At 43.4% G+C, this 27,070-nt stretch overlaps 1 protein-coding gene across 1 annotated transcript; it reads left to right on the forward strand.

The window, feature by feature from the left end:
* Positions 1-1,839: 1,839 nt before the first annotated feature.
* Positions 1,840-27,070, forward strand: RPF2 (ribosome production factor 2 homolog). The gene is made up of 10 exons (XM_074948245.1): positions 1,840-1,979; positions 4,052-4,184; positions 8,088-8,125; positions 10,366-10,405; positions 14,111-14,192; positions 14,281-14,357; positions 15,568-15,667; positions 20,454-20,556; positions 21,890-22,034; positions 26,795-27,070. Exons 1-10 carry the CDS (start codon positions 1,957-1,959, stop codon positions 26,975-26,977), a joined length of 924 nt encoding a protein of 307 aa, XP_074804346.1. The 5' UTR covers positions 1,840-1,956; the 3' UTR covers positions 26,978-27,070.

Genomic DNA, 27,070 nt, shown 5'->3' on the forward strand with positions numbered 1-27,070 from the left:
ACAGGAGAAAAAACGTATTCACTTATCGAAAAGGGGAGCTTGGCAAGTGTATGGGCGTGTGAGAACTTTTACATAGAACTGTGTGGACTGGATTCATTTATACTAATAACAGACCATAAACTGCTTACAATCCTCATCAGCCAAAAAGAACTTGATCAAGCACTGCTAAGATGCGATTTAACCCAATTGTAGATTATGTTCCTGGAAAAAATCTGGTGGTAGCAGATACACTGCCCAACATCACACTCAACTACCCATGAGCTCAAAGATGATATAAAGGCATATGTGGATGCTGTGGACACATACAGATCACTGTCAGAAAAAAAAAGGAGTACTTGTGGCACCTTACAGACTAACCAATTTATTTGAGCATAAGCTTTCGTGAGCTACAGCTCACTTCATCAGACGCATAAATGCATCCGAAGAAGTGAGCTGTAGCTCCCGAAAGCTTATGCTCAAATAAATTGGTTAGTTTCTAAGGTGCCACAAGTACTCCTTTTCTTTTTGCGAATACAGACTAACACGGCTGCTACTCTGAAACCTGTCAGAAAAGAGACTACACCAGCTACAATAAACGAACTTGACAGACAACTTCAAGAATGTCTAAGTTATATTAGGGCTGGCTGGCCCAAGTATCTAAAGGACACTAAGGAAGTGACAAGAGATTATTTTGTGAGTCATGGACAATTAAGCAAGTCAAATGGATGAATGATTGAAGGAGATTGCATCGTAATTCTAAACTAAATGAGGGGAGAAATCCAAACCTCATCCACGAAGGATATCAAGGACTAAGTGGTGTGAATGAGCCAACCAGTCAGTGTGGTGGCTAGGAATCAGCAAGGACATAAAGAATAAAGTATCTGCATGTGAACACTGTAGAATTAACAGACCAACACAATGCAAAGAACCTTTTATAACACCATCTCTACCAGGCAGACCTTGGAAGAGACTAACTACAGGTTTACGTGAATTCAGAGGACACCATTATCTGGCCGTCATGGACTATTTTTCCAAATATATAGAAATAATGTACTTTAAAGACATAATGCCCCACTGTTAGTGAAAAACTGCAGTGCACTTTTGCTCACTCTTGGTATTCCAGAACAACTAGTGATGGACAATGGATCACAACTCACAGCTGCAGAATTTAAGTCATGCTGAACAAACTATGAGTTTGGTCATATTACTAGCAGCCTATAGTCCCCACAAGTGAATGGAGTGGCTGAGAGAGCTGTACAGACAGCCAAGAAAATCCTACAGCAGGAAGAATCATTCCTTGCTTTTCTGAGTTATGCTTCAGTGTTGATAACAGCTACTGGCTATAGGTCAGAAATGTTAAGGTCTGCGTCTCTGCAGTGTTGGTGTAGCCCTGTCAGTCCCAGGATACTGGAGACACAAGGTGGGTGGGGCAATAGCTTTTCCTGGACCAAGGGCTTTGGGTGAGAGAGACACGCGTCCGAGCTACACCGACCTGAAGAAGAGCTCCGGGTAGCTCAGAAACTTGTTTCTTTCACCCCCAGAAGCTGGTCTAATAAAATACATTCCCTCCCCCACCTTGGCCTGCAGCGCCACTGCCCTGGCTAGGGGGCGCAGTGGAAAGGCGACAGCCAGCCAGGAACGCAACCCTTCCCCCCGCCCTCTCATTTTTGAGAATTTTGCCCCTACTGCCTCTCCGTACCCATTTCCCCACCGTAGTTCTTTTACCCCTTTTTCGATCTGAGGGCGGCGACCGCCGCAATTTCTACTGCGCATGCTCAGTAACAGAAAAGGCGCACGCACTCTGCAGCTCCCGACTCCCAGTCCCTCTACATTGAGGATTGGATTTCTGACGGCGGATGTGATGTCATGACGCAGTGAAGGGACGTGCCGAACTGGTCCGTTTTGGGTCCCTCACGCACGCTCGGACGCACGTGCGGGGCTGGGGGGGGGGGCATCAGTCTCTTTCTTGCCGGCGAGATGGAGGCGCTGGACCGGGTGGTGTAAGTGGCGGCTCCGGGGCGACGCAGGGGCTTGGAGGGCCCGATAGCGCCAGCTGCTCCCACGCCCGCCCCCTTCGGCTCCGGCGGGAGCCCGGCCCCTGCTCCCGCCCGGCGGCCGGGCAGCTCAGTGCGGGGGGAGCGGCCGTCCGCGGAGTGCGCTGTGCCCCCAGGCGGGCCCCTGCCCAGGAGCTGGGCTCCCAGGCCACTGCGGGGGGAGAAGAACAGCGTCACCCCCCCCCCATCGGCCCGGTTGCCCCAGAGGAGGCACCGACTCTGCTCCTTCACGGAGTATTAACACGTATCTGCCCGGCTCTGCCCGCGGCCAGCCGCCCGCGAGGGGACGAGAGGATCCTTCGCGGGGCCTCCAGAGGTGTAAACACGAAGGAGGGAGGATGCTGGGTGCTGTATTAGGGCAGAGCCCTGTGGTCGTGGGATTTGCTGTAGGGGGAGTCCCTTGCCTCACTTCGTCCTCCAAAATAACCTCCCTAACCCACCCCACTACAGCCTGCACCGCATGACATTGAAACACTTTGTGATTTAATTATTAACCAATCGAAGTTATTAACAAATCGGGATGCTTTTACTATGTCATTAACCAATTGTAGAATACTTAGTCATTTTGCTGTGAAAGTAATATATATAATATAAAAATAGCAAATGAAATAGTGAATACACACTACTGTGGCTCTTTTGGGTAACGTTGGGCCCTAATTTGGCTCCTGAACCAGAGATCTGAGTATCACTGATCTAGAGGTAGGCCACTCATTTCTGGTCTTGTTTAGCATTTCAGGAACAAACTCCTCAGTTTAGTAGATCGTTCTTGTCTAGATGCAGGCAAAAGTTCACAGATAATCCATAAAGGTGGTGCAGTGATCACTGGTGAAACTGAAATGGAACATCTATCTTAATAGAAGACGGTATGGTTACTTGCAGGAGAGGGCAAACTACGGCCCAAGGGCCAGATCTGGTGAATCACGACTTTCAGTCCGGCTCGCCAGCCCTGTGGCGTCACGGGGCTAAGGCGGGCTCCTGCCTGCCCTGGCCCCGCGCTGTTCCCGGAAGCGGCCAGCACCATGTCCCTGCAGCCCCCGGGGGGCTCAGAGGGCTCCATGAGCTGCCCTCATCTGCAGGCATCGCCCCTCGCAGCTCCCATTGGCCGGGAACAGGGGAATGGTGCAGGGCCAAGGCAAGCATGGAGCCTGCCTTAGCCCCGCTGCATGCTGCTGCCACCCCAGAGCCGCTCGAGGTAAGCAGCGCCAGGCTGGAGCCTGCACCCCTCCTGCGCCCTGCACCCTAACCCCCTGACTTGAGCCCTCTGCACCCCCTCCTGCACCCCAACCCCCTGCCCTGAGCCCCCTCCTGTACCCCAACCCTTTGCCCTGAGCCCCATCCTACACACCACACTCCCTCCGCACCCCAATCCCCTGCACCAGTCCTATATTCATGGCTCTGCATACAGTTTCTCCACTCAGATGTGGCCCTCAGGCCACAAAGTTTGCCCACCCCTGGTTAACTGTATTCTAAGGACCCGAATTCAGGTTAGTCATGGTAGCAATTGTTCATTAGCAATCTTTCTTCTAACTCTGTATTTGTACATGAGGATACATCATGAAGTAGCAGAGAAGTGCCAAGCATAACTTGGGCTTTTTAATTCGCCTTTAGGCTGCCATTGATGGGCTCTTAAGAGGATCTCCTCTAGTCCTCATGAGCCATAGCGTGTGGGGCCGTGATGCAGGGTTTTGGTATGAAGGGAAACCATCAGTACTTCAGCAAGGATGTGGAAATATTACCACACCTTAAATTTCAAGTCAACAGAACTCAGGAAATTAAAACTTAAGGCCAAGACTTTACCTTCAATTTCAGTAGTGGTTTTTTTTTTTTTGGGGGGGGGGGGGGAGGAGGGTTGTTTACAAGTCAAGTAAAGTATTTTCATTAACTCCTTTGTGGTTATTTTGTATAGTACTTATTCATATTTTTGTTTTATTGACAGAACATCAACCAGCAATGATTGTTTCAAGCATAGTCTAATATGTTTTGTGCAAGTTAATTTTGTAATTAATATATCATTGCAGAAAGCCTAAAACTAAGAGGGCCAAAAGGTTTCTTGAGAAGAGAGAACCCAAGCTCACTGAAAATACAAAAAATGCCATCCTCATAAAAGGTGGAAATGCAAACTTAACAGTGACTGAAACACTTAAAGATATTGTAAGTATATTGTTGGAAATATGTGTACTGAAATAAGTTTTAACATAGGCTGTGTATCAGGAGTAATTTCACACATTTTTAAAATAAATTGTTTCACGTTATCTACTCCAAATCCAATATATCCAGTCTTGGTTTTGTATTCCTCCTGCCCCCAACCAGTGTATGTGACAGTCGGTGTTGCCAGCTCTACCAGATTTAGAGAGTAAGGTGACTGCCCACTGCCAGAGGACTAAGATGAAATTACAAAGACTTATGTTTAAAATGCTCCCTGATAGTACAGAGCTTTCAGCTTCTCCCCAAACCCCAGAATTCTAATGAAGTCTGTCCCACAGCCTGTTAATTATGCACCTTCTGTGTACTCCCCTCTCCCAAGGGTTATTTACCTTCTTCCCCCTTCCCAAGCTTGTGTTGCAGAAATGAGGAGGAGACAACCCACTTTTCTCAGGAGTGGAAAGGGAACAGGGAGCACAGCTTCCCTGAGCTGCTAGGCTCTTCCTGTTTCCTCCTCCCCTCCTGTGAGAGCTGTTCCATCTCCCGTATCCAAAAACTCCTCTCGGCTCCTGAGGGGTTGGAGGTTGGCAGGCAGAGTTCTCCTCCTGATTGGCTGCCTTAAACCCTGTGGGTGTACCCAGGTATGCACCCTACTCACTGGAGCGCTCATTGTAGTGTCCTGCTGCCTTCCAGTTGCTGGGGGGGAGGGGTCATGCCTAGCCACAGAGAGAGACTCCTGCAGTGGGGAGTTGCTGGAGCTTTTCCTTGCTGCTTACTCTCTGCCGGAGCCTTTCACTTACAGGTGTAGCTATGTACTGGAGTGTGGATGCAGCCTGTATTTCACTGAACATATCCTACGCACTGCCATCAGTGGTTTGTAGCGTAGACGTAGCCTATTGTACGTTGGACCAGAACTGCAGTATCTGAGGGGAAATAGGATTTATCGCTAACGTGAAAGATGCTAAATCATAAGGACTAAATCATAGATTTATAGATTCCAAGGCCAAAAGGAAGCATTGTGATCGTCTGCATAGCACAGGCCATAGAACTTCCCCTAAACAATTCCTAGAGCAGATCTTTTAGAAAATTATCCAATCTTGATTTAAAAATTGTCAGTGATGGAGAATTCACATGATCCCTGGTAAATTATTCCAATGGTTAATTATCGTTACTGTCAAAAATTTGTCTTATTTCTTTTCTTAATTTGTCTAGTTTCAACTTCCAGCCATTGGATCATGTTATATCTCTCTACTAGATTGAAAAGCCCATTATTAAATATTTGTTCCCCATGTTAATACTTTTTTAGACTGTAATCAAGTCATTCCTTATTCTTCTCTTTGTGAAACTAAATAGACTCAAGGAGCTCAGTCACTTTAAGGCATGTTTTCTAATCCTGTCATCATTTTCATGGCTCTTCTCTGACCCCCTTCTTGAATTGTGGGCACCAGAACTGGACACAGTATTCAAGCAGCAGTTGCACGAGTCCCAAATATAGATGTAAAATAACCTCTCTGCTCTTCAAGAGTCCTTTGTGTATGCATCCCAGCATTCACTGAGACATTCTGTAATAATCTGACTGTCTTTAGGTCCAGGCTTCAAGAGCTAACAAAAAAAACTTATTAGAAATGTCTGTAAAAGGTCCTAAATAATTAACAAAGGTTAAATACAAATACACTTCAAAATAAAATCTTTTAAAATAAATTGAATTTTGCCAAAACCTGACTTGATGTTCAGCTATTTTACCTGCAACAGTTAACGCCATCTGACACCTAAAATAGCGCCAAAAAATAATAATGCTGTGATAGGAATGTGTTTGCCCTCTGCTGTTCTAGGGAGGTGCTAAACTTTGACTTTAGGACTAATTGTGTTTAAAATATTTTATGTGTATTTAACTTTGCCTAATGTGTATTATTAATATGGGAGTTTAGTAGTGCTCTGCCTTTCTGTAATGCTTTTCATTTTAAGATCTCAAAGCTGTTTAAAGAAACTATTGTTTCCACTTGGAGGTGTTAAGCTTAGGTTTAATCCCCATTTAACAGATGGAAAACTGATGTATGGAGAGGTGATATGCTTTGCCCAATGTTGCATAGGTATAACTTGTGTTGCAGTAACACCTAGGAATCCCTATGTCTACACTGCAATGTGAGCGCAGTGTTAGCAGAATTTGCATTAGCAATTCCTGAGTATATTTAAGCATCCATACTCATTTGTAACCCCAGGTTAGGAATTGTTGAACCCTTGCTCCAAAGCCTGGGGCTCTACTATCTACAGTGCATTATGTGTGCTCAAGTATAACCACCCATATCCCAGACTTAGTAATGCCCTCCCAAAATGTGACTGCTCTACCCCTTTTTTCGTGGCGCAGTGTGGGAAAACTTGACTGTTCAGAAGTGTAGGATAAGTATAAAATTAAAGAATTAAAGTTAGCTTAAATTTGATTAAGGAAATATACATGTATTGTAAAGAGAGGCCCTGACTAGCAAGTAGAAGGAAGGCCTCAAAAATAAGTGATAAGGCCAGAAGGAGTAAAGTAGGGAGGATGTCTGGCTCAAAGAATAATAAGATAAGAGGAAGTTTCTCAAAAGAAGTCCTCTGACTTACAGGGATGACTGCAGGTGGTTTTAAATAAAACAAAGAGACTGTCTTAAAATGAGCCAACACGGCCCTTCCCCAACCCACACGCCAATGTTAAAGCCTATGTGAACCCAGATGCAATGAGAAGACTGTTGGACAGTAAGAAGAAGGGGAGGGAAGGCTTTGCAAAGAAAGGTGATTGTAAATCTTATCTGGATTAAGACTGGAAATAAGAGTGAACTGTCTCCAATTGGTTTTTAGCTGAAGTCAGTAATTTGCAATGACATCACTTGTTCATTAAAGGTATAAAAAGTAAACTCTTAAAGGGTTCATTGCTAATAGCTGCCTGACCATGTTGGAGCCAACCTGTATGGGTCTAAGCACCATTGGTTGTAAGTGTCTTGATCAAATGCTTATGAGTACTTTGTTACTGTATTGGATGTAGTGACTGCTTATTTTTAGTTTAGAGCAACTGCATAAAGACACTTTGGATTTAATAAAAGCAATTTATGGTTAAATTGGTGTCTGGTGATTTGTGATTTCCCATATTAATAATTCCAGCAAGAGGACACAGAAAGTCAGTTTGTGGTATTGTGGAATATCTTTGGCAGAGCACTAGTGCAGTGAGGCTGTGTCTGTACTGCAAAGCAATAGGGCTTGAACCCTGGATCCTGGCATGACCCAGTCTTGGACCCTCCACCCCCATGGGTCCTGGTCCTGGGTCAGAGTGATTTGTGTGAAGATGGAAGGGGGGTTAGGTTTGTGCCTGAGTTCAAACCCTGGGCTTACATTGCAGTGTTGATGTACCCCAGTCATGGACCAGGTCCCCATGTGCTAGGCACTGTTCAGTTGGTATGTCAGGGCCATAATTAGGAATATAACCTGGAACTCCTCTTCCAGTGCTCTAACTGCAAGGCAACATTTCCCTCAATTTGTATAAACATTTTAATAAAATAAAAATAGTGTAGTGTACTTTGAAATTTAATATCTCTCGTACAAACGTTGAGATTATTTTGAGTGGGAGGTGAAGGTGTTCTGCCCTGTTCTGGTGTTTCAAATGTGTTTTTTTGGTCTCAAGTGTGTTTTTTGTAAACCTCTCCGCTTTAAAATTAGTAATCCAGTCTTAGATCTGTACTTTCTTGCCCCTTTTGTGAGCATGTCTATAGAGTTGATTTCTTTCTGGGATAGACTGCACCTGATGGCCACTTTGTTTAATTCTCAAGTAATTCATTTATCCTTTTGATGCCGTTTTCATGTGGAATTTTAGAAAGAACAATGCTTAGTATTTCAGTGTGTTAAAAGAACTTTCTCCTTAACTTCAAATTCTTTGTTTTACAGTATGCTCTGAAAAAGCCCTTTGCTGTCCTGTACAAAAAGTAAGTTACATTTTGCAATTTTAAAATTGTTTGATAAAGTTGGGCTTAATATTTTCACTCTAGAAAGGTGCCATGCAGGCCAATACAGTGGATTTAAAGAAAAAAATCTGGCTACATAATAAACTGAGGGTGATTCTAAATGACGACAACAACAACCTGGAAGAAAGCCCATAGGTGTTTAAATGTCTGAGTCCAGTCCCATTTATCAAAATATATGAAGTAAAAACTTCGCAAAAGGGACAAGTTACTGATCAGATGATCAGTATGATCATCTGCGTGATGATCCAAATCTGCGTGAATAGTTAATGAGATATGGTAGCAGTTCAGCTTGGCACAGATAAATTGAAAGAGTAACATTAAATCTAAAAAAGATAAAGTTGCAAGTAGTCTCAATAGGAAATACAGTTTATAATCGAATATGTTTATACAAAATAGGGAGCCATTAGGCGGAAAGTTGTAATTCAGGTGCTTGGATGTACTATCTCATGAAAATCTAGGAATATTAAACATGATATGGATGAAAAGGCAAAGACAACTGTAAGCTATATCATGTGATACCTGAAAGGCAAACCTTCATTTTGTGGAGGGCAGCTTATTGCACTTCTGGAGTACTGTCTCTATGGTTGTTTGCAATTCATGCATCATAAGAGCGAGGAAATGTGGAGAAGAGTGCATCTCATGACAGAAGGACTTCGACATAGGGAACACTAAGGAAAGACTAACAGAATTAATATTTCAGAGTGGTAGCCGTGTTAGTCTGTGTCAGCAAAAGCAACAAGGAGTCCTTGTGGCACCTTAGAGACTAACAAATTTATTTGGGCATAAGCTTTCGTGGGCTAGAACCCACTTCATCAGATGCATGGAGTGGAAAATACAGTACCAGGTATAAATACACAGCACATGAAAAGATGGGAGTTGCCTTACCAAGTGGGAGGTCAGTCTAACGAGACAATTCAATTAACAGTAGGATACCAAGGGAGGAAAAATCACTTAATTAATATTGCTTTGGATCCGAGATGGAACTCAGTTTCTAAAGCTGAAGTAGTCTTCTCAGAAGAGCACAATAACCCAAGTGCCACCATGGCACCTAGTGTGAAGTCATACAAAAAACAGATTGACAGAGCCAGAAGAGTACCCAGAAGTTACCTGCTACAGGCAGGCCCAGCAAAGAAAATAACAGAACACCACTAGCCATCACCTTCAGCCCCCAACTAAAACCTCTCCAGCACATCATCAAGGATCTACAGCCTATTCTGAAGGACGACCCATCACTCTCACTGATCTTGGGAGACAGGCCAGTCCTTGCTTACAGACAGCCCCCTAATCTGAAGCAAATACTCACCAGCAACCACACACCACACAACAAAAACACGAACCTATCCTTGCAACAGAGCCCGTTGCCAACTGTGTCCACATATCTATTCAGGGTACACCATCATAGGACCTAATCACATCAGCCACGCTATCAGAGACTCGTTCACCTGCACATCTACCAATGTGATATATGCCATCATGTGCCAGCAATGCCCCTCTACCATGTACATTGGCCAAATTGGACAGTCTCTACGTAAAAGAATAAATGGTCACAAATCAGACGTCAAGAACTATAACATTCAAAAACCAGTTGGAGAATACTTCGATCTCTCTGGTCACTTTATTACAGACCTAAAAGTCGCAATTCTTCAACAAAAAAACTTCAAAAACAGACTCCAATGAGAGACTGCTGAATTGGAATTAATTTGCAAACTGGACACCATTAAATTAGGCTTGAATAAAGACTGGGAGTGGATGGGTCACTACACAAAGTAAAACTATTCCCCATGCTTATTCTCCCCCACACCTACCCCCCGCCGTTCCTTACACGTTCTTGTCAACTACTGGAAATGGCCCACCTTGATTATCACTACAAAAGGTTTCTCCTCCCCCCCACATCCCCCCGCGCTCTCCTGCTGGTAATAGCTCACCTTAAGTGATCACTCTCGTAACAGTGTGTATGTTAACACCCATTGTTTCATGTTCTCTGTGTATATAAATCTCCCCCCTGTATTTTCCACTGCATGCATACGATGAAGTGAGCTGTAGCTCACAGAAAGCTTATGCTGAAATAAATTGGTTAGTCTCTAAGGTGCCACAAGTACTCCTTTTCCTTTTGCGGATACAGACTAACACGGCTGCTACTCTGAAACAAAAAATCCAAATCTTTATCTTTTTTCTTTTTTTTTCCCCCCCCCTCCCTTCAGAAAAAATATTACCAGACCTTTTGAGGATCAGACATCACTGGTAAGTATAAACCACATTTTATTTAGCTTGCTATGGAACAAGAGAGACTACGTACAGGATACTGTCAGTCATGCAGGGCTGCCATGGAAAGTAGTTCTCCAAGGTTCACTGGAGTTATACCCCAGAAGCTAAATTATAGGGAATTGTGCAATTTGGAGTAAATTGAATATCTGTGTAATACTAGATCCTTAGAGATACTGCTGTTGGTTTTATGTTGCCAGGTTATTTTCTGGTAACACTCATTTGTCTGAAGGCAGAACCCTCATGCTATTATTGTGGAAATAAAAATTTTGGGGTACTCTTGAAAGTGCATGCATGTTACTGTGAAATTATGACAAAACAGATTTAGGATTTTAGAACATTGTTATAAGTAAAGGAGCTTGTTTTGAAGGGAAGGATAATATTTTTAAACAGCTCTCTTATAAATTCACATCAGCCTCATGGTCATTAAAGTATGTATTGTTTATGTGAATATTCATCTTAGTTTCTTCACAAATAAAAAATCCATAGGGGGAAAAGACTAAAAGGAAAATTTAGGGTGTCCTGTAAAAATTGCTTTTCTTAATTACATTTGAGTAGAGGAAGAGAAGCACGTATTAAGCTGAGGTGTTTTGCCTGACTTCAGCAGTGCAAATCAAAGATCATGAATCACAAGTTTTATTCCAGAGTTCACGGACAAGAAGTTTCCATTTAAAAAATTAAAATAATTAAAATTAAAACAAACTTTTTCGGGGTGTGATGGCTGTTATCTATTTCTGACTAAATTTGGTCTCAGTTCAGTGCTTTAAGGTCAAGTTGGTTTCTGAACAGGAAGACAAAAATATCAAAGCATTGTCTTAAATCCTGGGGCTTGTCTGTTTTAGAGAGTCATGGAACAACATACTTGTTTAGAGCAAAGACTGCTGGTCACAGATGGTTGGTTGCCCATAAGAGATGAGAAGTGATAATATACAATCGTTTAAGAACAGACCTCATTTGAGATGGATTCTTCTAGATATTGACTCGGATTTAATCACACCTTTGCTCTGTCAGGTACAAATCAAATTAGGGCCGCCTTTGATATAGATATATATATTTTTTAACATGTTCTAAATTCTCCAAATACTTTTTATTTCTTCATATTTTTCATTGACTACCTTCTAAGACAGTATAAACTTTTGGATAAACAATTAATTTACTTTACTGCTAGTCCTCTTTGCATTTGTATTACACTGCCAGTTGTCCAATAAAACAGATTATTGTAGTAACTGTGAGAAAATTATCAGTTACAAGTTCCTAGAAATGCCCACAGTGTAATGAGGGAAAAAATCCAAGTCCCTGTTGCTAGAGCAGCCTTCACAAAGCTGTTGCCATTCGTGGCACGGCTCTCAGTGTCAGCCTTGCTTCCTGGCGCCACATACAGCTCACTTCTCTCCTTCTCCTTGGCTACCAGTCTCCTTAATTGTTCCTCCACTGGGAACATGCCTTGCATCTGTTGAGGGGCGGAGCCACCGTAGCCCAGTATTGCACTATTCCTTGCCCTGGTTCAGTGTGGGGCCTGTAGACCCCATTACAATACAAATTGCGTCTTTACTGTTCCATTTACATGGGGTAATGTTATCACCATTTTGTCATTTATGTCATTTGTTAGTATTACTAATAGGAAGAGTTAACCGCAACAAACAGGCTCAGTTCCTGTGGGGAAAAAATATGCTGACGTTTAAATATTATGGTACAAGGCGACGGGATAGATTGACAAATCGTAGGCTTCATGTAATGTATATAAAGTGTTTTGAAGATTAAAAGACCCATATAACTATATAAAGTAGTGTTTTGTGGCATCCTCACTAAGACTTATCTGTTTTGTGCTTTGTTTTTGCCATTGTTTTGTTTTCTTTTAATGGAGAGTTGTGCATCCATATGTACTAACACTGGAAGACCTTTCTTAATGTCCACCTCAAAGTGAAAGGTTCAGTTCATCCATATGATGGCAAATGAGTATGTTCTCTTGGCAGGGACTCAATATCTGCATATAATTAGGACAGCATGCCAGGCCATGTATCTTTTCCTCTGCCAAATTGCTAGCAAGTCAACCAAGCTTCCTTTGGTATGTGTCCTTGAGAGCAGGGGTTCCCAAACTGTGATATGTGTACACTGGGGGTACACAGATAAATTGTGTAATGGTGGATTTTATTATTTTATTTATTGCATTTTCATAATAGGCTACTTATACAAAGCTTTCAACCTCTGTGGGAATTTGTTTTTAAAATATGGTAGTTAATTTACTTCAAGATGTATTAATGAGAACACAGATATGTCGCATTAAAACTATATCTGTACATAACCGTGAAATATGGACAGATGGCTAAAGACAGGTAATTTTAAGAAGAACACACAAAGTATCAGTGACAAGAAGAGTAGTGGTATGCAGGCAGCTGGTAGATCTGGAAGGGATTATGCAATAAGAAAAGTTTGAGAACCTCTGCTTTACAGGATTTTGGTCTCAAAATTTCTAGTTCATGGATTTTCCTCCATCTCTTCTTGGTTTTAAGTAAAGCAGAGTATTTTGATGAATATCCAACATTTGAGTTAATTGCAACACTACATTATTTTCCTTTTTGGGAATTAGTAGTGGGAATCCAGAGGAAGATGAGTGTCAGTGAACTGCAGGATGGTACAGTCAGTTAAATGGGAGCAGGGGGTTAGCCCCTGTCCTGTGTTCCATGCTCTTGAAATTTCCTTGCAGACAAACGTCCCTTGTCCTGTGAAATGTGCACAGCATTTTCCAACAGTGTTGTTGGGAACATTTAAACTAAAAATTGCAGTATTGCTACCTCTGCTTCCCAAAGCATTCATAAACTATGATCTAGGCTCCAAAAATGATGGAATTCAAAATATATATACCCACACTAGTATGGCTAAAAATAGCAGGGTAAATGCAGCATCATGGACTACACAAGCATGCCAAGGATCCTTGGTATGCACTTCCATTGCTAGCCTGTCTACACTGCTATTTGTAGCCATGGGAGTGCAGTCACACTTTGGATTTCAGTGTAGACATATCCTAAATGAGGAAATATAACTGTTTGCAAGTATTTAACAGGATGTTGCATCAAAAAGGGCAGAAGAGGAGTTTAGGGTGACCAGTGAAAAAAATGTAAAGAACAAGGAGTAATGGGACAAAATTAGGAAGTGGAATTTTTAGCTCAGTGATACTCAGACTGTAGCTTGCAAGCCACAAGTGGCTCTTTAATGTGTCTCCTGCGGCTCTTCGCAGCATATGATATTAAAACACTGTTATTTAATTATTAACCAGTCAGGATGCTTTTATTATGTTGTTAATCAATTAAGTTATCAGCTTGCTCTAAGTTATTAACTTATTTGCTGTGAGAATAATATACAAGAAATATTTCCCATCATGCTGTTTAAAGATGAATAGTGCTATAGTAAATGAAACCATGAATTCACACTTCTGTGGCTCTTTTGGGTAATGTTGATTGTTAATTTGGCTCCTGAACCACTGAGGTCAGAGTATCACTAGTTTAGGTCAAATGCCAGGAAAGAACTATCTGGCATGTGTATAAAACAATGGATAAACCTCCCAAGGGGGAATGGGTTACAACTTGAAATTTGTAGCTGTTCAGCTGATGTAACTGTGACATTAGCCCTCACCAAATCTTTAACATATTTGCAAACTGAAGTTTGTGGTCTTTTTTAATCTTATAGGAGTTTTTTTCGAAGAAGTCGGATTGTTCTTTGTTTCTGTTTGGTTCACATAATAAGAAGAGGCCTAACAATCTCATAATAGGTAAAATGTTTTCTTTAAAAAATGGGTCGAAGAAATGGCTCTTGAGAATAAATGTCTAACCCGACATTTTTTGTTTTTTCTTTCATAGGTCGTATGTTTGATTATCATGTCCTGGATATGATTGAGCTAGGCGTTGAGAAATTTGTGTCGCTAAAAGATATTAAGGTAAGATACTCTTAAACAATGCAGGAGCTCTAGTGGCTCACATCTGTTGGTGAGCACTTGTAGTGAATCTGGTGTACTTTCAGTAAGGAAAACAAAACCATTTCACTATTGCCTCTTTTAGACTTCCAGGATTAACATATGCATTCACATCACAATCTTATTTTTGTGCTTTGTAAAAATGTTGCTAAAATTAGCTATATGTTTTCCAGTGGATTCCTTTGCAAAGTTTTTGTTGGGAGCAAACCAAGTCTACAATTTTTTTTAGCTGCAAACAGGAATAATTCAATTTACAAAGCTACTAGGTTGGATTCTACCCATGGGAGGCCTTCAAAGTTATTGGGGGAAACCATGTATGGGTTTCCAAGTGCAGAATTCATCTCACTGTAGCTAAGGATGTTTCTGTTATCAGTGTGAGATACTTCTGAGACTTTCTCAGGCCATCAATTATATACAAACCCTGGTTTTCAGGAACTGTATCTGGCTCAGTCTGAGGGCCAACATTTTGACTTCAAGAGACTTAAAAAACCCCAAACCTAACAGCAAACCCACCTTGGTGTGATCATATTAAGTTTTGGTTTTGCCAAAAAATAGGTTAGCTATTTTATATGCCTTTTTACACTGTTATAATTAAGAAACTACACAGATTAGCAACTACTTAGTTTGCAGATTCAAAACAAGTAGTACAGATGAAAAAGATCTTTTAGGTAGCAAGAAATTTAACTTTGAAAAGTGATCCCTCACCTTAAGCTTGATGATTTTCACAAGTATTGCACAGCAGGGAGTTGTGGTCAATTGGCTATATAAGGGTGTATCAGAATCAGAAGTTGGAAATGGACTGAATGATTCAGTAAGTCTTTTCCATCTCCTTCCCAATGCAAGAAATACAGCATGCTTGCTTGTGTTTCAAGTAGTCTAGTTCTAAATAGTCCCAAACAAATGAACTTCCATTGTAGGGTCTTTTCCACAGTCTAACACGTTTTACTATGAGGAAGCTTTTCCTTATTCAGCCTAAATGAGAACAACACTCACTATTGTTTAAAAACACTCAAAATGCAAACACTTCCAAGTACAAGTAACATGTATGGATTTATTTTTTAAAAATGCCTTTCTTTTTGTGTTTATCAGAGACCAGAACAGCTCAGAATGGAATGTTCATGGTCACTTGCATAAATAATATGCTTTATAACTTAGTTTGATATTTGTCTAATAGAACAGCAAGTGTCCGGAAGGAACAAAGCCCATGTTGATATTTGCTGGTGACACATTTGATTTAAATGAAGAATATAGAAGATTGAAAAGTCTTCTCATTGGTGAGTATTTTGAAATAAGACTTTATGAGCAGTAGGACTTCATAAATCTGTGGCAATGCTAAATGTTGAGAAATGTTGGCTTGCCTGTTAATGTTTGCCCGTATTCAAGAATGCAAGATAACATTAAGGAAGCGGTATTAGGATTTACAACATACCATAAAACTGAAGTTAAATCTGTCATTATCAAGTCTGTTTCCAAGGATGGAAGAAAGTAGATCAGCCTGGGAAAGCCATGAAGACTAGAGGTGGTTGAAGTGGGGAAACTGACATTTCAAAAGTTAATTTCGTCCTGAATCTGAACAAAAAGTCAATCTCCTGTGAAACGAAAATTCCTCTCAGAACGTTTTTTGGAAATATTGAAACAACCTTGTCAAATACTGCGTTTTCTAATGGTAAACTATTTCATCAGAGAACTTTCAACCAGTTATAATCAGGACCTCACTAGGCTGAATTTTGGGTTCAACATGTGCAGTGAAAATGAGAAGTGGTTAAGGCAGAAACATACAATTAAATGTGTTGGTTAACTTCAGGCTAGGCACAGATTTCCATTAAACTGAAATGTACAAACTTTTTTTTTTTTGCACATCAAGGGTGGGAGCCATTGGAATAGGCGGAGAACATGCAGATGATAAATAAGGTTATGGATTTTAATTAGGAGTGCTGAGAGCAACTACAAAAATGGGTGTACTTTCTAGATAAATTATTTTAGACAAAAATAATTGAACATGTTTTATTTGGAGCTTAAAAGTAAGATGGTATCGTGGCATTATTCATAATCTGAGTACTCTTGGGAAGTAAGCTTTAGGAGTGAAACTAGAAGGTAGAATTACTGGAGATCTGTTCCCCTTCTCGTGCACTTCTTTTCCTGCACCAAGATTTCATTAAAAGAAAGAGGTGGTGCTTAACCTGAATGGGATTTTGGGGGGAAGATGTGGACTATGAAGTGGTGTGTGTGGGAATGTTGGTAGGGCATGAGCAGGGAATGAAAAGATGAGAATCAAACTTCTAAGCTTTTACTCATAGTTAAATCCCAAAGATCCATTTTTGCCTATGTTAGTTTAAAAATTGCCACTGCCTTTGGCTTCGTAGCTGCACAATCTTTCTAAACTACTATTGGAGATGCTAAAAAAGAAGACTTTCTGTGACTGCTGCATTAATAAATTAATTACTGCTATTCTTAAGAGCTCGTCTATGTATTTTTCAGAGATATAGCACCAAATAGGATGAATTTTATGGCAAAGCTATTTTTCATTCAGTTCTAGGAGCTGGGGGCCTGTGAATGATTAAATGATTACATCACTGTCCATATTACATAGGATGCAAACCATGTAAGACCAGGTTTGTGCCACTTTGCCCAAATTTCTGGAAGAGAATCATTACACACCAGTAACCCCACACATTCTTGTTCTAATGTGCATCCCCTTTTCACATTGTTGGGGCGATGGATTGAAATGCGCACACACAATTGAGATTTATACAAAATACAGGTTTACAGCTGAAATGGATGGTGTTGCCAATCGTTGATATTTGCTAGATGAACTGAAAGTCTAGCCCTTTGAATTTATTTTGTTGCCCATCTGAGTAACATATCCCTCTCCCATTTGTTTGCCCTTAAGCTTTTGGTTACACCCAAATATACGTCAGTCAAATACGCATCCATTTTTTTGCTGCAGAACATATGCCAAGTACGCATCAAATGTCTTGATGTTTTGTTGACTTCAGTGAAATGTCTAAAGACAAAACAATAGGTGGAAGACGGGGGTTCCTCAGATTAAGGATTTAATGAGATGTTGATACCATCAAATAGTTTAGGCTTACAATTTGACCTCCTATGAAATTGCTGTTATATGATAGGGAGTAGCTCTTTCTGGTCCTGAGAAAGATAATGTATTTAATCCACCATTTTGTTGCCAAGAAACTTATGAAACTGTCACAGCTGTTGTAAAGACCTTGTTACTATAGGGCTACTGCCAAGAGCCAGGAGGCTCAGTTACCTAATGACCCCTTGTTACTAGACCATGTGATGTTGTTGATGTTAGTGTTAAACAACCAGGTTTTCGTAGACACGTGGTCCATAAGGACATTTTGTACGTTTTTGGGAAGTCATGTGATAGCAATCCCACGTTCTAGAAATCAGTGGGGGTAGGGGATGAACTCGCATATTGTATAATAAACAAATTAAACTAAACTTTTAAATCCATTTTTAAAAAATTGAGGCCATCTCGTAATGGTTTGGATATGTAAATAGCAGCTTCCCTTTACCCCTCTACATAGACGAACCAGGCAAAGACTTGTCACTTTCTTCCCCCTCCCGTTTCTATGCAAACATTGTCTTAAAATTGTAGTAGTGGTTTTACTGCCATTGGTTTTTGGTGCCAGTATTAGGAGTCTGTTGATCTTCTGTGTTCCTGTGAGATGTAGTTGCTGCTCCCCTGGTTCTAATAGCCTCCTGTGCACATATTTGTGAAACACTTCACCACTCATTCCTTTATTGGACCCACTTGTGTATTAAAAATTGGCAGATGTTGGGTCACTCTTCTTAAAATGCAGGCTTGGACTGAATGGGAGGAGACCTGTTTGTTTTGAGATAGCACTTAAGTTTCTCCTTCATCCCTATCACCATGTTTGCACAAATTATTTGGAGTCCAATACATAGATATGCAGGAGTCATTTAGATTCTCTTGAAAAAGAGAGGGTAGAGGTGGTACGAGGGAGACAAAGAGGAGCATAAAACAACTGTTCCATGTCCTGCTCCACCCATCATACTGCTGCAAAGTCCAGCAGTATTTGTGCTGTTCAGACAAGAACTGTTGCATCTTCCTAGGAAGTGGCCAAATTATAAATTACTTTGAAACACACATTTCAAGTCCTTGAAGACAAAATGGAAGTTATCAAAAGCTCTTTTGCTGTGGTTACTAAATCAGACATCCTTGAAACACATTAAGTGCTCAGAGAAAAACAAGGGGTAAACTGGTGGCGGGAATTAAAAAGATAACGAAAACAAGGTCTCTAATCCAACAACAGTGGACTGTCTCAAAAACTATGAATAAGCCAAAATTTTCAAATCCCTATAGTTCCAGGGAGGAAATACTGTCTACAGCTGGTGGATGTCATAAAAACGTAAATTCCTGACCACCTGTATTTGGATATAAAGATCATCCTGTGAGTGGAAAGCTATACCACAAGAACATACTAAAGGATAATCTGCCAATAAAAGCAATGTAGGTACAATTTCACATGCCAGAAGAGACCGTCTTGGCTACAGCCTGACACTAAAATAGAAGAAAATATTTTACCGATGACTTTTCCTCTAGATACAAATCCAGTAACCCAACAAAGGAGGAGGGAGAAAATATTAAGTGACCCAGAGTATTTTTCTGGCTAAACTTCAGGTAGTGTCCACCAGTAAGACTTTGTTTTCAACATGGCTTCATCACTGATGCTCCCAGAAAAAGGTCCCTGAGGAAAACACTGGCTGAAGAATCTGAAAATGAAACTTAAAGGGAAGCGAGCCATTCAGCCATTCTGCTTCTGGGTATTAATTTTTTTTTTTTTTTTAATTAACATACCCTGTTAAGGTCACATCCTTCCTCCACCCTCTGCAAAGGGCTGACATGTTTGCATGGTTGTGTGCTCTTTGCTCATACACTATTTTAATGGCCCTGATATGAGAATTATGTTAGACAACTAACTGATAGTTAACTGGTATCTGAATTTGCTCCCTGTAAAACTGTAAACACAATCTGTAAGTTTCTTTCTATTTGTAACTGACCATGTAGTGTTTGTCTGCTAAATGTGTATATCTACAATAGTAAAAATATTAATTGCAGTGCAATAGCAAGTATTAGCTCATTTAAAAAAGAGCAAAAGCGCTCTGTTTAACCAGAGACAAAACTGTTTTTTAAAGCAATGATGGTCTCAAGTTTCCAAGATGATATCATAAACAATGGGGAGTAAAAACAATCAAGATAACACTAAACACTATCTCCTTCTTTCTTTGTATATGTTTATCTTGTATTGATCTTGATCACTTATTTATACCTACTCTGACTGCTGGCTTTGGTACCAGAGACTTTTAATCCATCACTTTGTCCAACAACCTCATAACTTAGCTAAATGTTATTTCTGTACTTATGTATACTTAGTGAAACATATGTGAGATGCATTTTGTTTTTCTGAGTTCATAGCTGAAAGTTTAGAAGAATGGATAAACTGAAATAAGTATGTCTTTTTGTATTATTCCACAAAACTAAAGTTACTATTGCTATTGAAGCAATGATAATGTCTGTTTTTCTGTCTTTTTTGGGGTGGGTTGGGTTGATGTTTTAAAATAAGATCTGGAGCTTGTATTGCTACCAAATTATTTCTGGAAAGCGGATGTCTGTTATGCTGTCTTACCAAGACTTCTGCACTTGCTTAACTTTGCACATGTGAGTAGGCTCAGCAGGACTACTCATGTATGTAAAGTTAAGCGTGTACATACATGCGTAGTTCCATTGAGCGTACTCACGTGCAAAATTAAGCAAGTGCGGTCTTGGCAGGATTGGGGCTTGAAGTAGTGAATAATCGTGCATGTGAGTCAGAAAGGACCCTGTTTAGCATTACTGGGGTTGCCTCTAGAAAGGCCAAATCCGTTTCTAGTTAATCTGAGATTCATCCCTTATAACACAGACTTATTATCAAATAAACTAGAATCAAAAGTCCTGCTTATCTTAAACCTCCTTTTTGAAAAACCTCTTTATTTTAAAAAAGTAAAAGTGCCAGGTTTCTTGAAATATTCTTTCAGATTTCTTTCGAGGTCCTACTGTGCCTACTATTCGCCTGGCAGGGTTAGAGTATGTTCTGCATTTCACAGCTATGGATGGAAAAATTTATATGCGAAGCTACAAGTAAGTGTCGTCATTCCCCCCGTTTACATTGTCTAACACAGAGGTAGGAAAACTACGGCCTGCGGGCCACATCTGGCCGCGGGACTGGCCTGCCTGGCCCCTGAGCTCCTGGCCCAGGAAGTTAACCCCCGGCCCCTCCCCCGCTGGCCCCCCTCCCCCGCAGCCTCAGCTCACTGCTCCGCCGGCGCAATGCTCTGGGCAGAGGAGCAGTGAGCTCCTGGGGCAGCGCAGCTGCACAGCCCAGCCTGACCCGGTGCTCTGTGCTGCGCGGCTGCCTGCCCTGGTGCAGCCACGCCTTCAGCCACCAGCCCTCCAGGCAGTGTGTTAAGGGAGCAGGGGGGTTGGATAGAGGGCAGGGGAGTTTGGTGGTGGTGGTTAGGGACCGGGGGGTGTGGATAGGGGTCGGGGAAGTCAGAGGGCAGGGAACCGGGTGGTTGAGTGGGGGCAGGTGTCCGGGGGGGGGCAGTAAGGAAGGAGAGAGGGGGTTGGATGGGGTGGCGGGAGCAGTCAGGGGCAGAGGGTCTGGGGGCAGTCAAGGAGAAGGGGTGGTTGGGTGAGGGGTAGTCAGGAAGGAGAGGGGAATTGGATGGGGCAGTTAGGGGCGGGGGATCTGGGGGTGGTCAAGGGACAGAGAGCAGGGGGTGGATGGGGCAGGGGGCTGTCAGGGAACAGGGGGGTTGGATGGAGCAGGAGTCCCAGGGTGGGGGCATCAGGGGGCGAGAAGCAGGGCGGTTGGATGGGGGCGGGGGCACAGCCTCCTCTAACCGGCCTTCCATACAATTTCAAAACCCAAAAAGTTTGCCCGCCCCTCGTCTAACAGGAGGTTAGATTTCATTTCTATCTGTAGCCATTTTCCAGGGCCAGATTCAGCCCATGGTTCTGTGCACATGTAACACAAACAGACCCTGATTGTCAGTAAGTGGGATCGAACCTGGGACATCTGAAGCTTAGTGCATGAGCCTCTACTGCATTAGCTAAAAGCCACATGGCCCCGACCTAGGGCTGTAGTGCAGACTCATTAATCTCTAAGTGGTCTCGGTGCCACTAGAGGGGACAGAACACCACACTCAAGAGATGTGTGGGTTACAAACACACACAACTGTATTGAAATCAATGGGAGTTGAACACGCATTCAAGATCAGACACTGGTACCGTGGTTATAAGTTTTCTGAACCAAAAAAAAATTCAACAGTTGCACATGTTTTCTAAAGGCCAAGTTCTGTCTGTGGTCCAGAAAATAATGAGAAACATAAGTACGAAATGCAGCAAAGGTGGACAACGTTGATTTTTTTTTTTTAATTTTTTTTTTTTGTTCTGTCTCTCTCTTCCGCAGAGTGTTGTTGAAGAAGTCAGGATGTAAAATACCGAGGATTGAACTGGAAGAGATGGGACCTTCATTAGATCTGGTGATGAGGAGAACACATTTGGCTTCAGAAGACCTCTATAAATTATCTCTTAAACAACCTAAAGCCCTCAAGGTACATAAATCTTGTATTTTATACAAAAATCTTTGCTCTGCATCATACATAGTCTTTAATACAGAACCAGTTTTAAAGTAAACCATGCAAAAGACCAAGGGATGAAGGTGTTAGTTCTTCTTTGAGTGCTGGTCCCTATGTGGATTCCAAGCGTGGGGTGCGCATGCATGCCATGTGCCTTCACCGGAACTGTTGATAGTAGTGTCCGTTGACCCGCTCATGTCGTGCATCGATCACATGGTGTGTCCGAGGCTTTAAGAGGCTTCATGGGTTGACACCACTCCCGTTCCCTCGTACCGCCGCATGGCCAGAGTTGGAACCCAGTCCCTCCATGCTCTTAGCCACTTGAGAGTACTGCGTTCAACCTTTTTTTCACTGTATATAGTTTCTTTATTTACTTAATTAGGTAGTTGTCCATTTTTCGTCCATAGCTAGTTCGGTTACTTGTTGGATCTTCCCCGTTCGGGGGCTTCTCTCCCTAGCCCAGGGATTATGCCCCGTCAAGCCGGGATTAAAAACTATGCCTTGTGCTCTCCCTCCTTTTCGGTGAGCGATGAGCACACCCGCTGCCTGTTCTGTCTGGGCGAAGCCCACGTCGTCTCTCGCTGCTCTGTCTGGAGCGCCTCTCCGTGGTGGATCCGGGTGGCACGCGAGCTTCGGCTCCAAAATTTTCTAATGGCGGAAGCCATGCACCCATGTGTGCAGTAAGACCCGGCTCCAGCGGAACCACCGGAGTGATGCCAGTAATGGTCGGTGACCGCCTCGCCTGGTCCCTTTCGTACAGCACCGCCAACACCGACAAAACCTCACCGCATACACAAGAAGTACGGGCACAAGTGTGGCTCCCCAGTGGGGACCATCTCAAAATGCAGTGTTTCCTCTCCGAGCTGGGATCGGTTGGGGGAGAAGTTGCGTGCAACAGGTGAAGGTCCAGCTTCGACTTCAACACCGCCTTCAAAGAAAGCGCGCACACAATATCGTTCTAAATGCCACCACTCTCCACCGACACTGTCAATTTCAACACCAGGACCCTCTGTCACTTCCAGCACCATCGACCCCTCTGGTTCTGTCAAGCTCAGTACTCCCAGTCCCATGCACTCCAGGCAGTTTATCTTCACTTACACCAATGGCAGAGCTTATGTTATCCTTCACTGGTACCCCACCACAATCTGGAACCCCATCAGGTCCCAGGTTCCCTACTCTGGCCAGTGAACCTCTTGTCCTCCGTCCTGCTCCAACGACGACGGCCGAGCCCCTTCTCCCAGTCGACCATCCTCCGACATCACCGCTACTGCCGGTACCACCTGCACCATCGACTCCCCCTTTCCCAGAACAGTCAGAGTCCAACTGGTCTTCAGAACCGGACACAGCTCTCACCTTCTTGCTCTTATAGTCCAGACCCTTGGCACCATGCCTATCCTCCAGATACGGTTACACCACTGATCCTTAGTTCCCGGTACCTGTGGACCCCGCCCATGCATGGCAACTCTTTGGCCATTTTGGGCCTCATGGGACCCTTACCATCATCGCAATGCACACCACCTACACTGCACCTTTCCCATGCATACAGTGACTGTCCAGGGGAAACCCCTGGACCCTCTGGGTCCATCGGCGGCCCCGATCACACCACCAGAATTGCCCATTCTTACAGGCTTTTCTTCATCTCCGGATGATGCCCTGATCCAATCTTCCCTCTCCCCACCAGATGACCACACACAATATCAGTCCCTGCTCCGTCGCATGGCCACGGCCCTCAACCTTCCACTAGAGGATGTTCAGGACCCCCATGACCAATTCCTGGACATGCTTCAATCTCCAGGATTCTACTGCACAGCCTTACCCATTCATTCGGCTACCTTACAACCAGCCCAGATGGTGTGGCATACGTCAGCCTCTTGTGTCCCATACCAAAGCGAGTGGAATGCCGCTATTCCGTCCCCTCTAAGGACACAGATTTCCCGTTTACCCACCCACTGCCAAATTCCCTGGTGATCAGTGTTGCCACCGCACATGCCCGTCAGCAGCACTTTAAATCAACTCCACCAGATCGCAATGCCAAAAAATTAAACTTGCTGAGTAGAAAAGTTTATTCATTAGTGGGGCTACAATTCTGTATTGCCATTTATCAGGCCGTTCTGGCCAAATACAGTTTTCTGTCCTACTCCCAACTGGCAGATTTCCAGGACTCTTCTTCCTGACCAACAGCAGGAATTCCAATGCATGGTAGATGAGGGGAAGCTGGTGGCCAGAGTCATGCTCTAGGCCACAGTAGATGCTGCAGGCACTCTCTCTCGCTCCTTAACCCCCAGAGTCGTTCTCTGTCGTGACTCGTGGCTATAGTCCAGTGGTCTTCCAAAGGAGGTCCAGATGACAGTGGAAGACCTCCACTTTGACCACAATAAACTGTTTAGTGACAAGACTGATGAGTCCCTTCACTCCATTAAGGACTCCCAGGCCACCGTTCCCTCCCTGGGTGTCTATGCCCCAGCCCCCACCCACCGACAACAGCATCCACCTTTCCATCCTCGTCCTCGCACCACTTATCACCCGTACCCCCAGTGACCCTTGGAACTGCTTCAGCATCAACTTCACTCTCAGTGGCCCTGGCACTCTCCCTCTGCCACTTCCATTTCTCATTGACCCAAACAATTGTTTTGACTCCTATAAAGACCTGAAAACTTCCCATAACCCTTCCGGACGCACCTCCCATCATATCCAGGGGTTGTCTGGCACTCTGTCTGCACTTCGAGTTCCATCAACTCTGACTGCTGGGTGCTAGACATCATCTGTCAAGGATACCTGATCGAATTCCTTTCCTTCCCCCCATGCTACACACCTGGGAGCTGCCCCCCGCCCTCCCGAACCCTATCCAACTCGATCTTCTCCACAACGAAAACACTGTCCTTGTCCACAAGGGTGCCATAGAACCTGTGCCACATTGCCACCATGGCTTCTACTCCCCCAGTTTCCTTATTCTGAAAAGGGGGGAGGTATGCGCCCCATTCTAGACCTCCACACCTTAAACAAATTAATCCGCATTTTTCACTTCCGAATGGTCACCCTCCCCCTTACTATCTCTTCCCTCCCACATGGAACCTAGTTTGCTGCTCTCGATATGAAAGACACGTACTTTCATGTAGACATTCACCCTGCTTATCGCAAATTCCTTTGTTTTATTATGGCAATGCCCATGATCAGTTCCATGTCCTCCCCTTTGGGATCTCCACTGCCCCCCGCGTCTTTACCAAGGTCTTTGCGGTTGTCGCAGCCTATATGCACCGACTGGGGCACACCCGATTTCCTTACCTAGACAACTGGCTTCTGGTAGCACCCTCTCGCTCCTGCCTCCTGCCCACCATGTGCACCTTGAAGAATCCGTCCCCGTCCCTACCCTCCCACTTAGCTTTATAGGAGGACATTTGGACTCCATGACAGCCAGAGCTTTTCTTCCCAGGGACCGCTTAACTGCCCTTGTTACCCTCATTACCATGCTGAGACATCCACCCACACGTGCCTGCCAGTGCTTTTCCCTTCTCGGACACATGGCAGCTTGTACTGCTGTTACACCACTTGCCCGTCTCCATATGCACAGCCTCCAGCATCGGCTCCACACAGTCTACAGTCCATAGGAAGACTCTCTCACCAAGCTACTAGTCCTCCTCTCCAGCGTCTTGACCTCCCTCTCATGGTGGTGCAACCCCTCCACAGTCCTACTGGGCATACCATTCATGCCCCCCACACCAACTGCCACCCTCACCACAGACACGTCTTTAGCGGGTTGGGGTGCCCACCTCGACACCCACACTGTTCAGGGCCTCTGGTCCACATCAGAAGCACAAATGCACATCACCATCCTTGAGCTCCAAGCAGTCTGTCTGGCCTGCCAAGCGTTCCTAGACTCCCTCCACATCCAAGTACTCTCGGACAACAGGACGGTGGTCATATACATAAACAAGGCAGTGCATGGTTCCCCTCTCTGTGTGCAGAAGCTGGTGCCTCAGACCCTCCGCCACGATGGATGCTGCCATCGGTCACACTGTCCTACACAGTTGGTCCTCTCGAGAGCCCTTGCGCCCACCTCCTTCTTGAATAGTGCTCGCTGTATTCCCACTTTGGAATCCACATAGGGACCAGCACTTGAAGAAGAAGGTTATTTACTGTAACTGGAGGTTCTTAGAGATATGTGGTCCCTATCTGGATTCCAATCCCACCCTCCATCCCCTCTGCTCCGGGCTCTCCTACCCCCGGGTGAGAAGGAACTAGAGCGGCGACAATCCACGCAGCCTCTTAAAGCCTTGGATGCACCACATGGTCGACGCATGCGGGTCAATGGACACTATTATCAACAGTTCCATCTCCAGCGTATGGCACGCATGCACACCCCACGCTTGGAATCCAGATAGGAACCACACCTCTCAAAGAACCTCCCGTGACGATAAGTAACCTTCTCTTATTGCACACTATCTTTGCAATGTTCAGGTCTTTTTGCTAAGCTAACTGATGTCATTGCATGATCTGTAGAGGGACGCACGGGTAGGGCAGGATAAGGAACTGATCTGGTGGCATATAAAGACAGGAAAATAAATCTTTATACTCTGGATTTTATCTGTACAATACCATTTTTAGGTATAGTTATCTTAAATTGTAATGGAAGTTTAATTACTGGTGAATATGGTGACTTGTGATGGCAGATACACTTGCCTTCAGTGACTGAATTGTATTCTGGGCCCAGAAATGTTAACATTGTTCTTACCTTGCAGCCAAAGAAGAAGAAGAATATCTCTCACGATGTCTTTGGTACATCATATGGTCAGATCCACATGCAGAAACAGGATCTGAGTAAATTACAGACAAGGAAGATGAAAGGGTTAAAGAAGAGACCTGCAGCAAAGATGACTGAAGAAGAGGAAGGGATTAGTCCAAAGAAATCAAAATCGGTCTGATAGGATAAAATAGTTTTGGACTTTTGATAACTTCAGCTTTTGCTGTATTTGTCACAAAATAAATGTGGCAGATGTGGACCAGTCAGCTGCCAT

The sequence above is a fragment of the Natator depressus genome, chromosome 3 (assembly GCF_965152275.1).
Source record: "Natator depressus isolate rNatDep1 chromosome 3, rNatDep2.hap1, whole genome shotgun sequence".
NCBI classification, from domain to species: Eukaryota; Metazoa; Chordata; order Testudines; family Cheloniidae; genus Natator; species Natator depressus.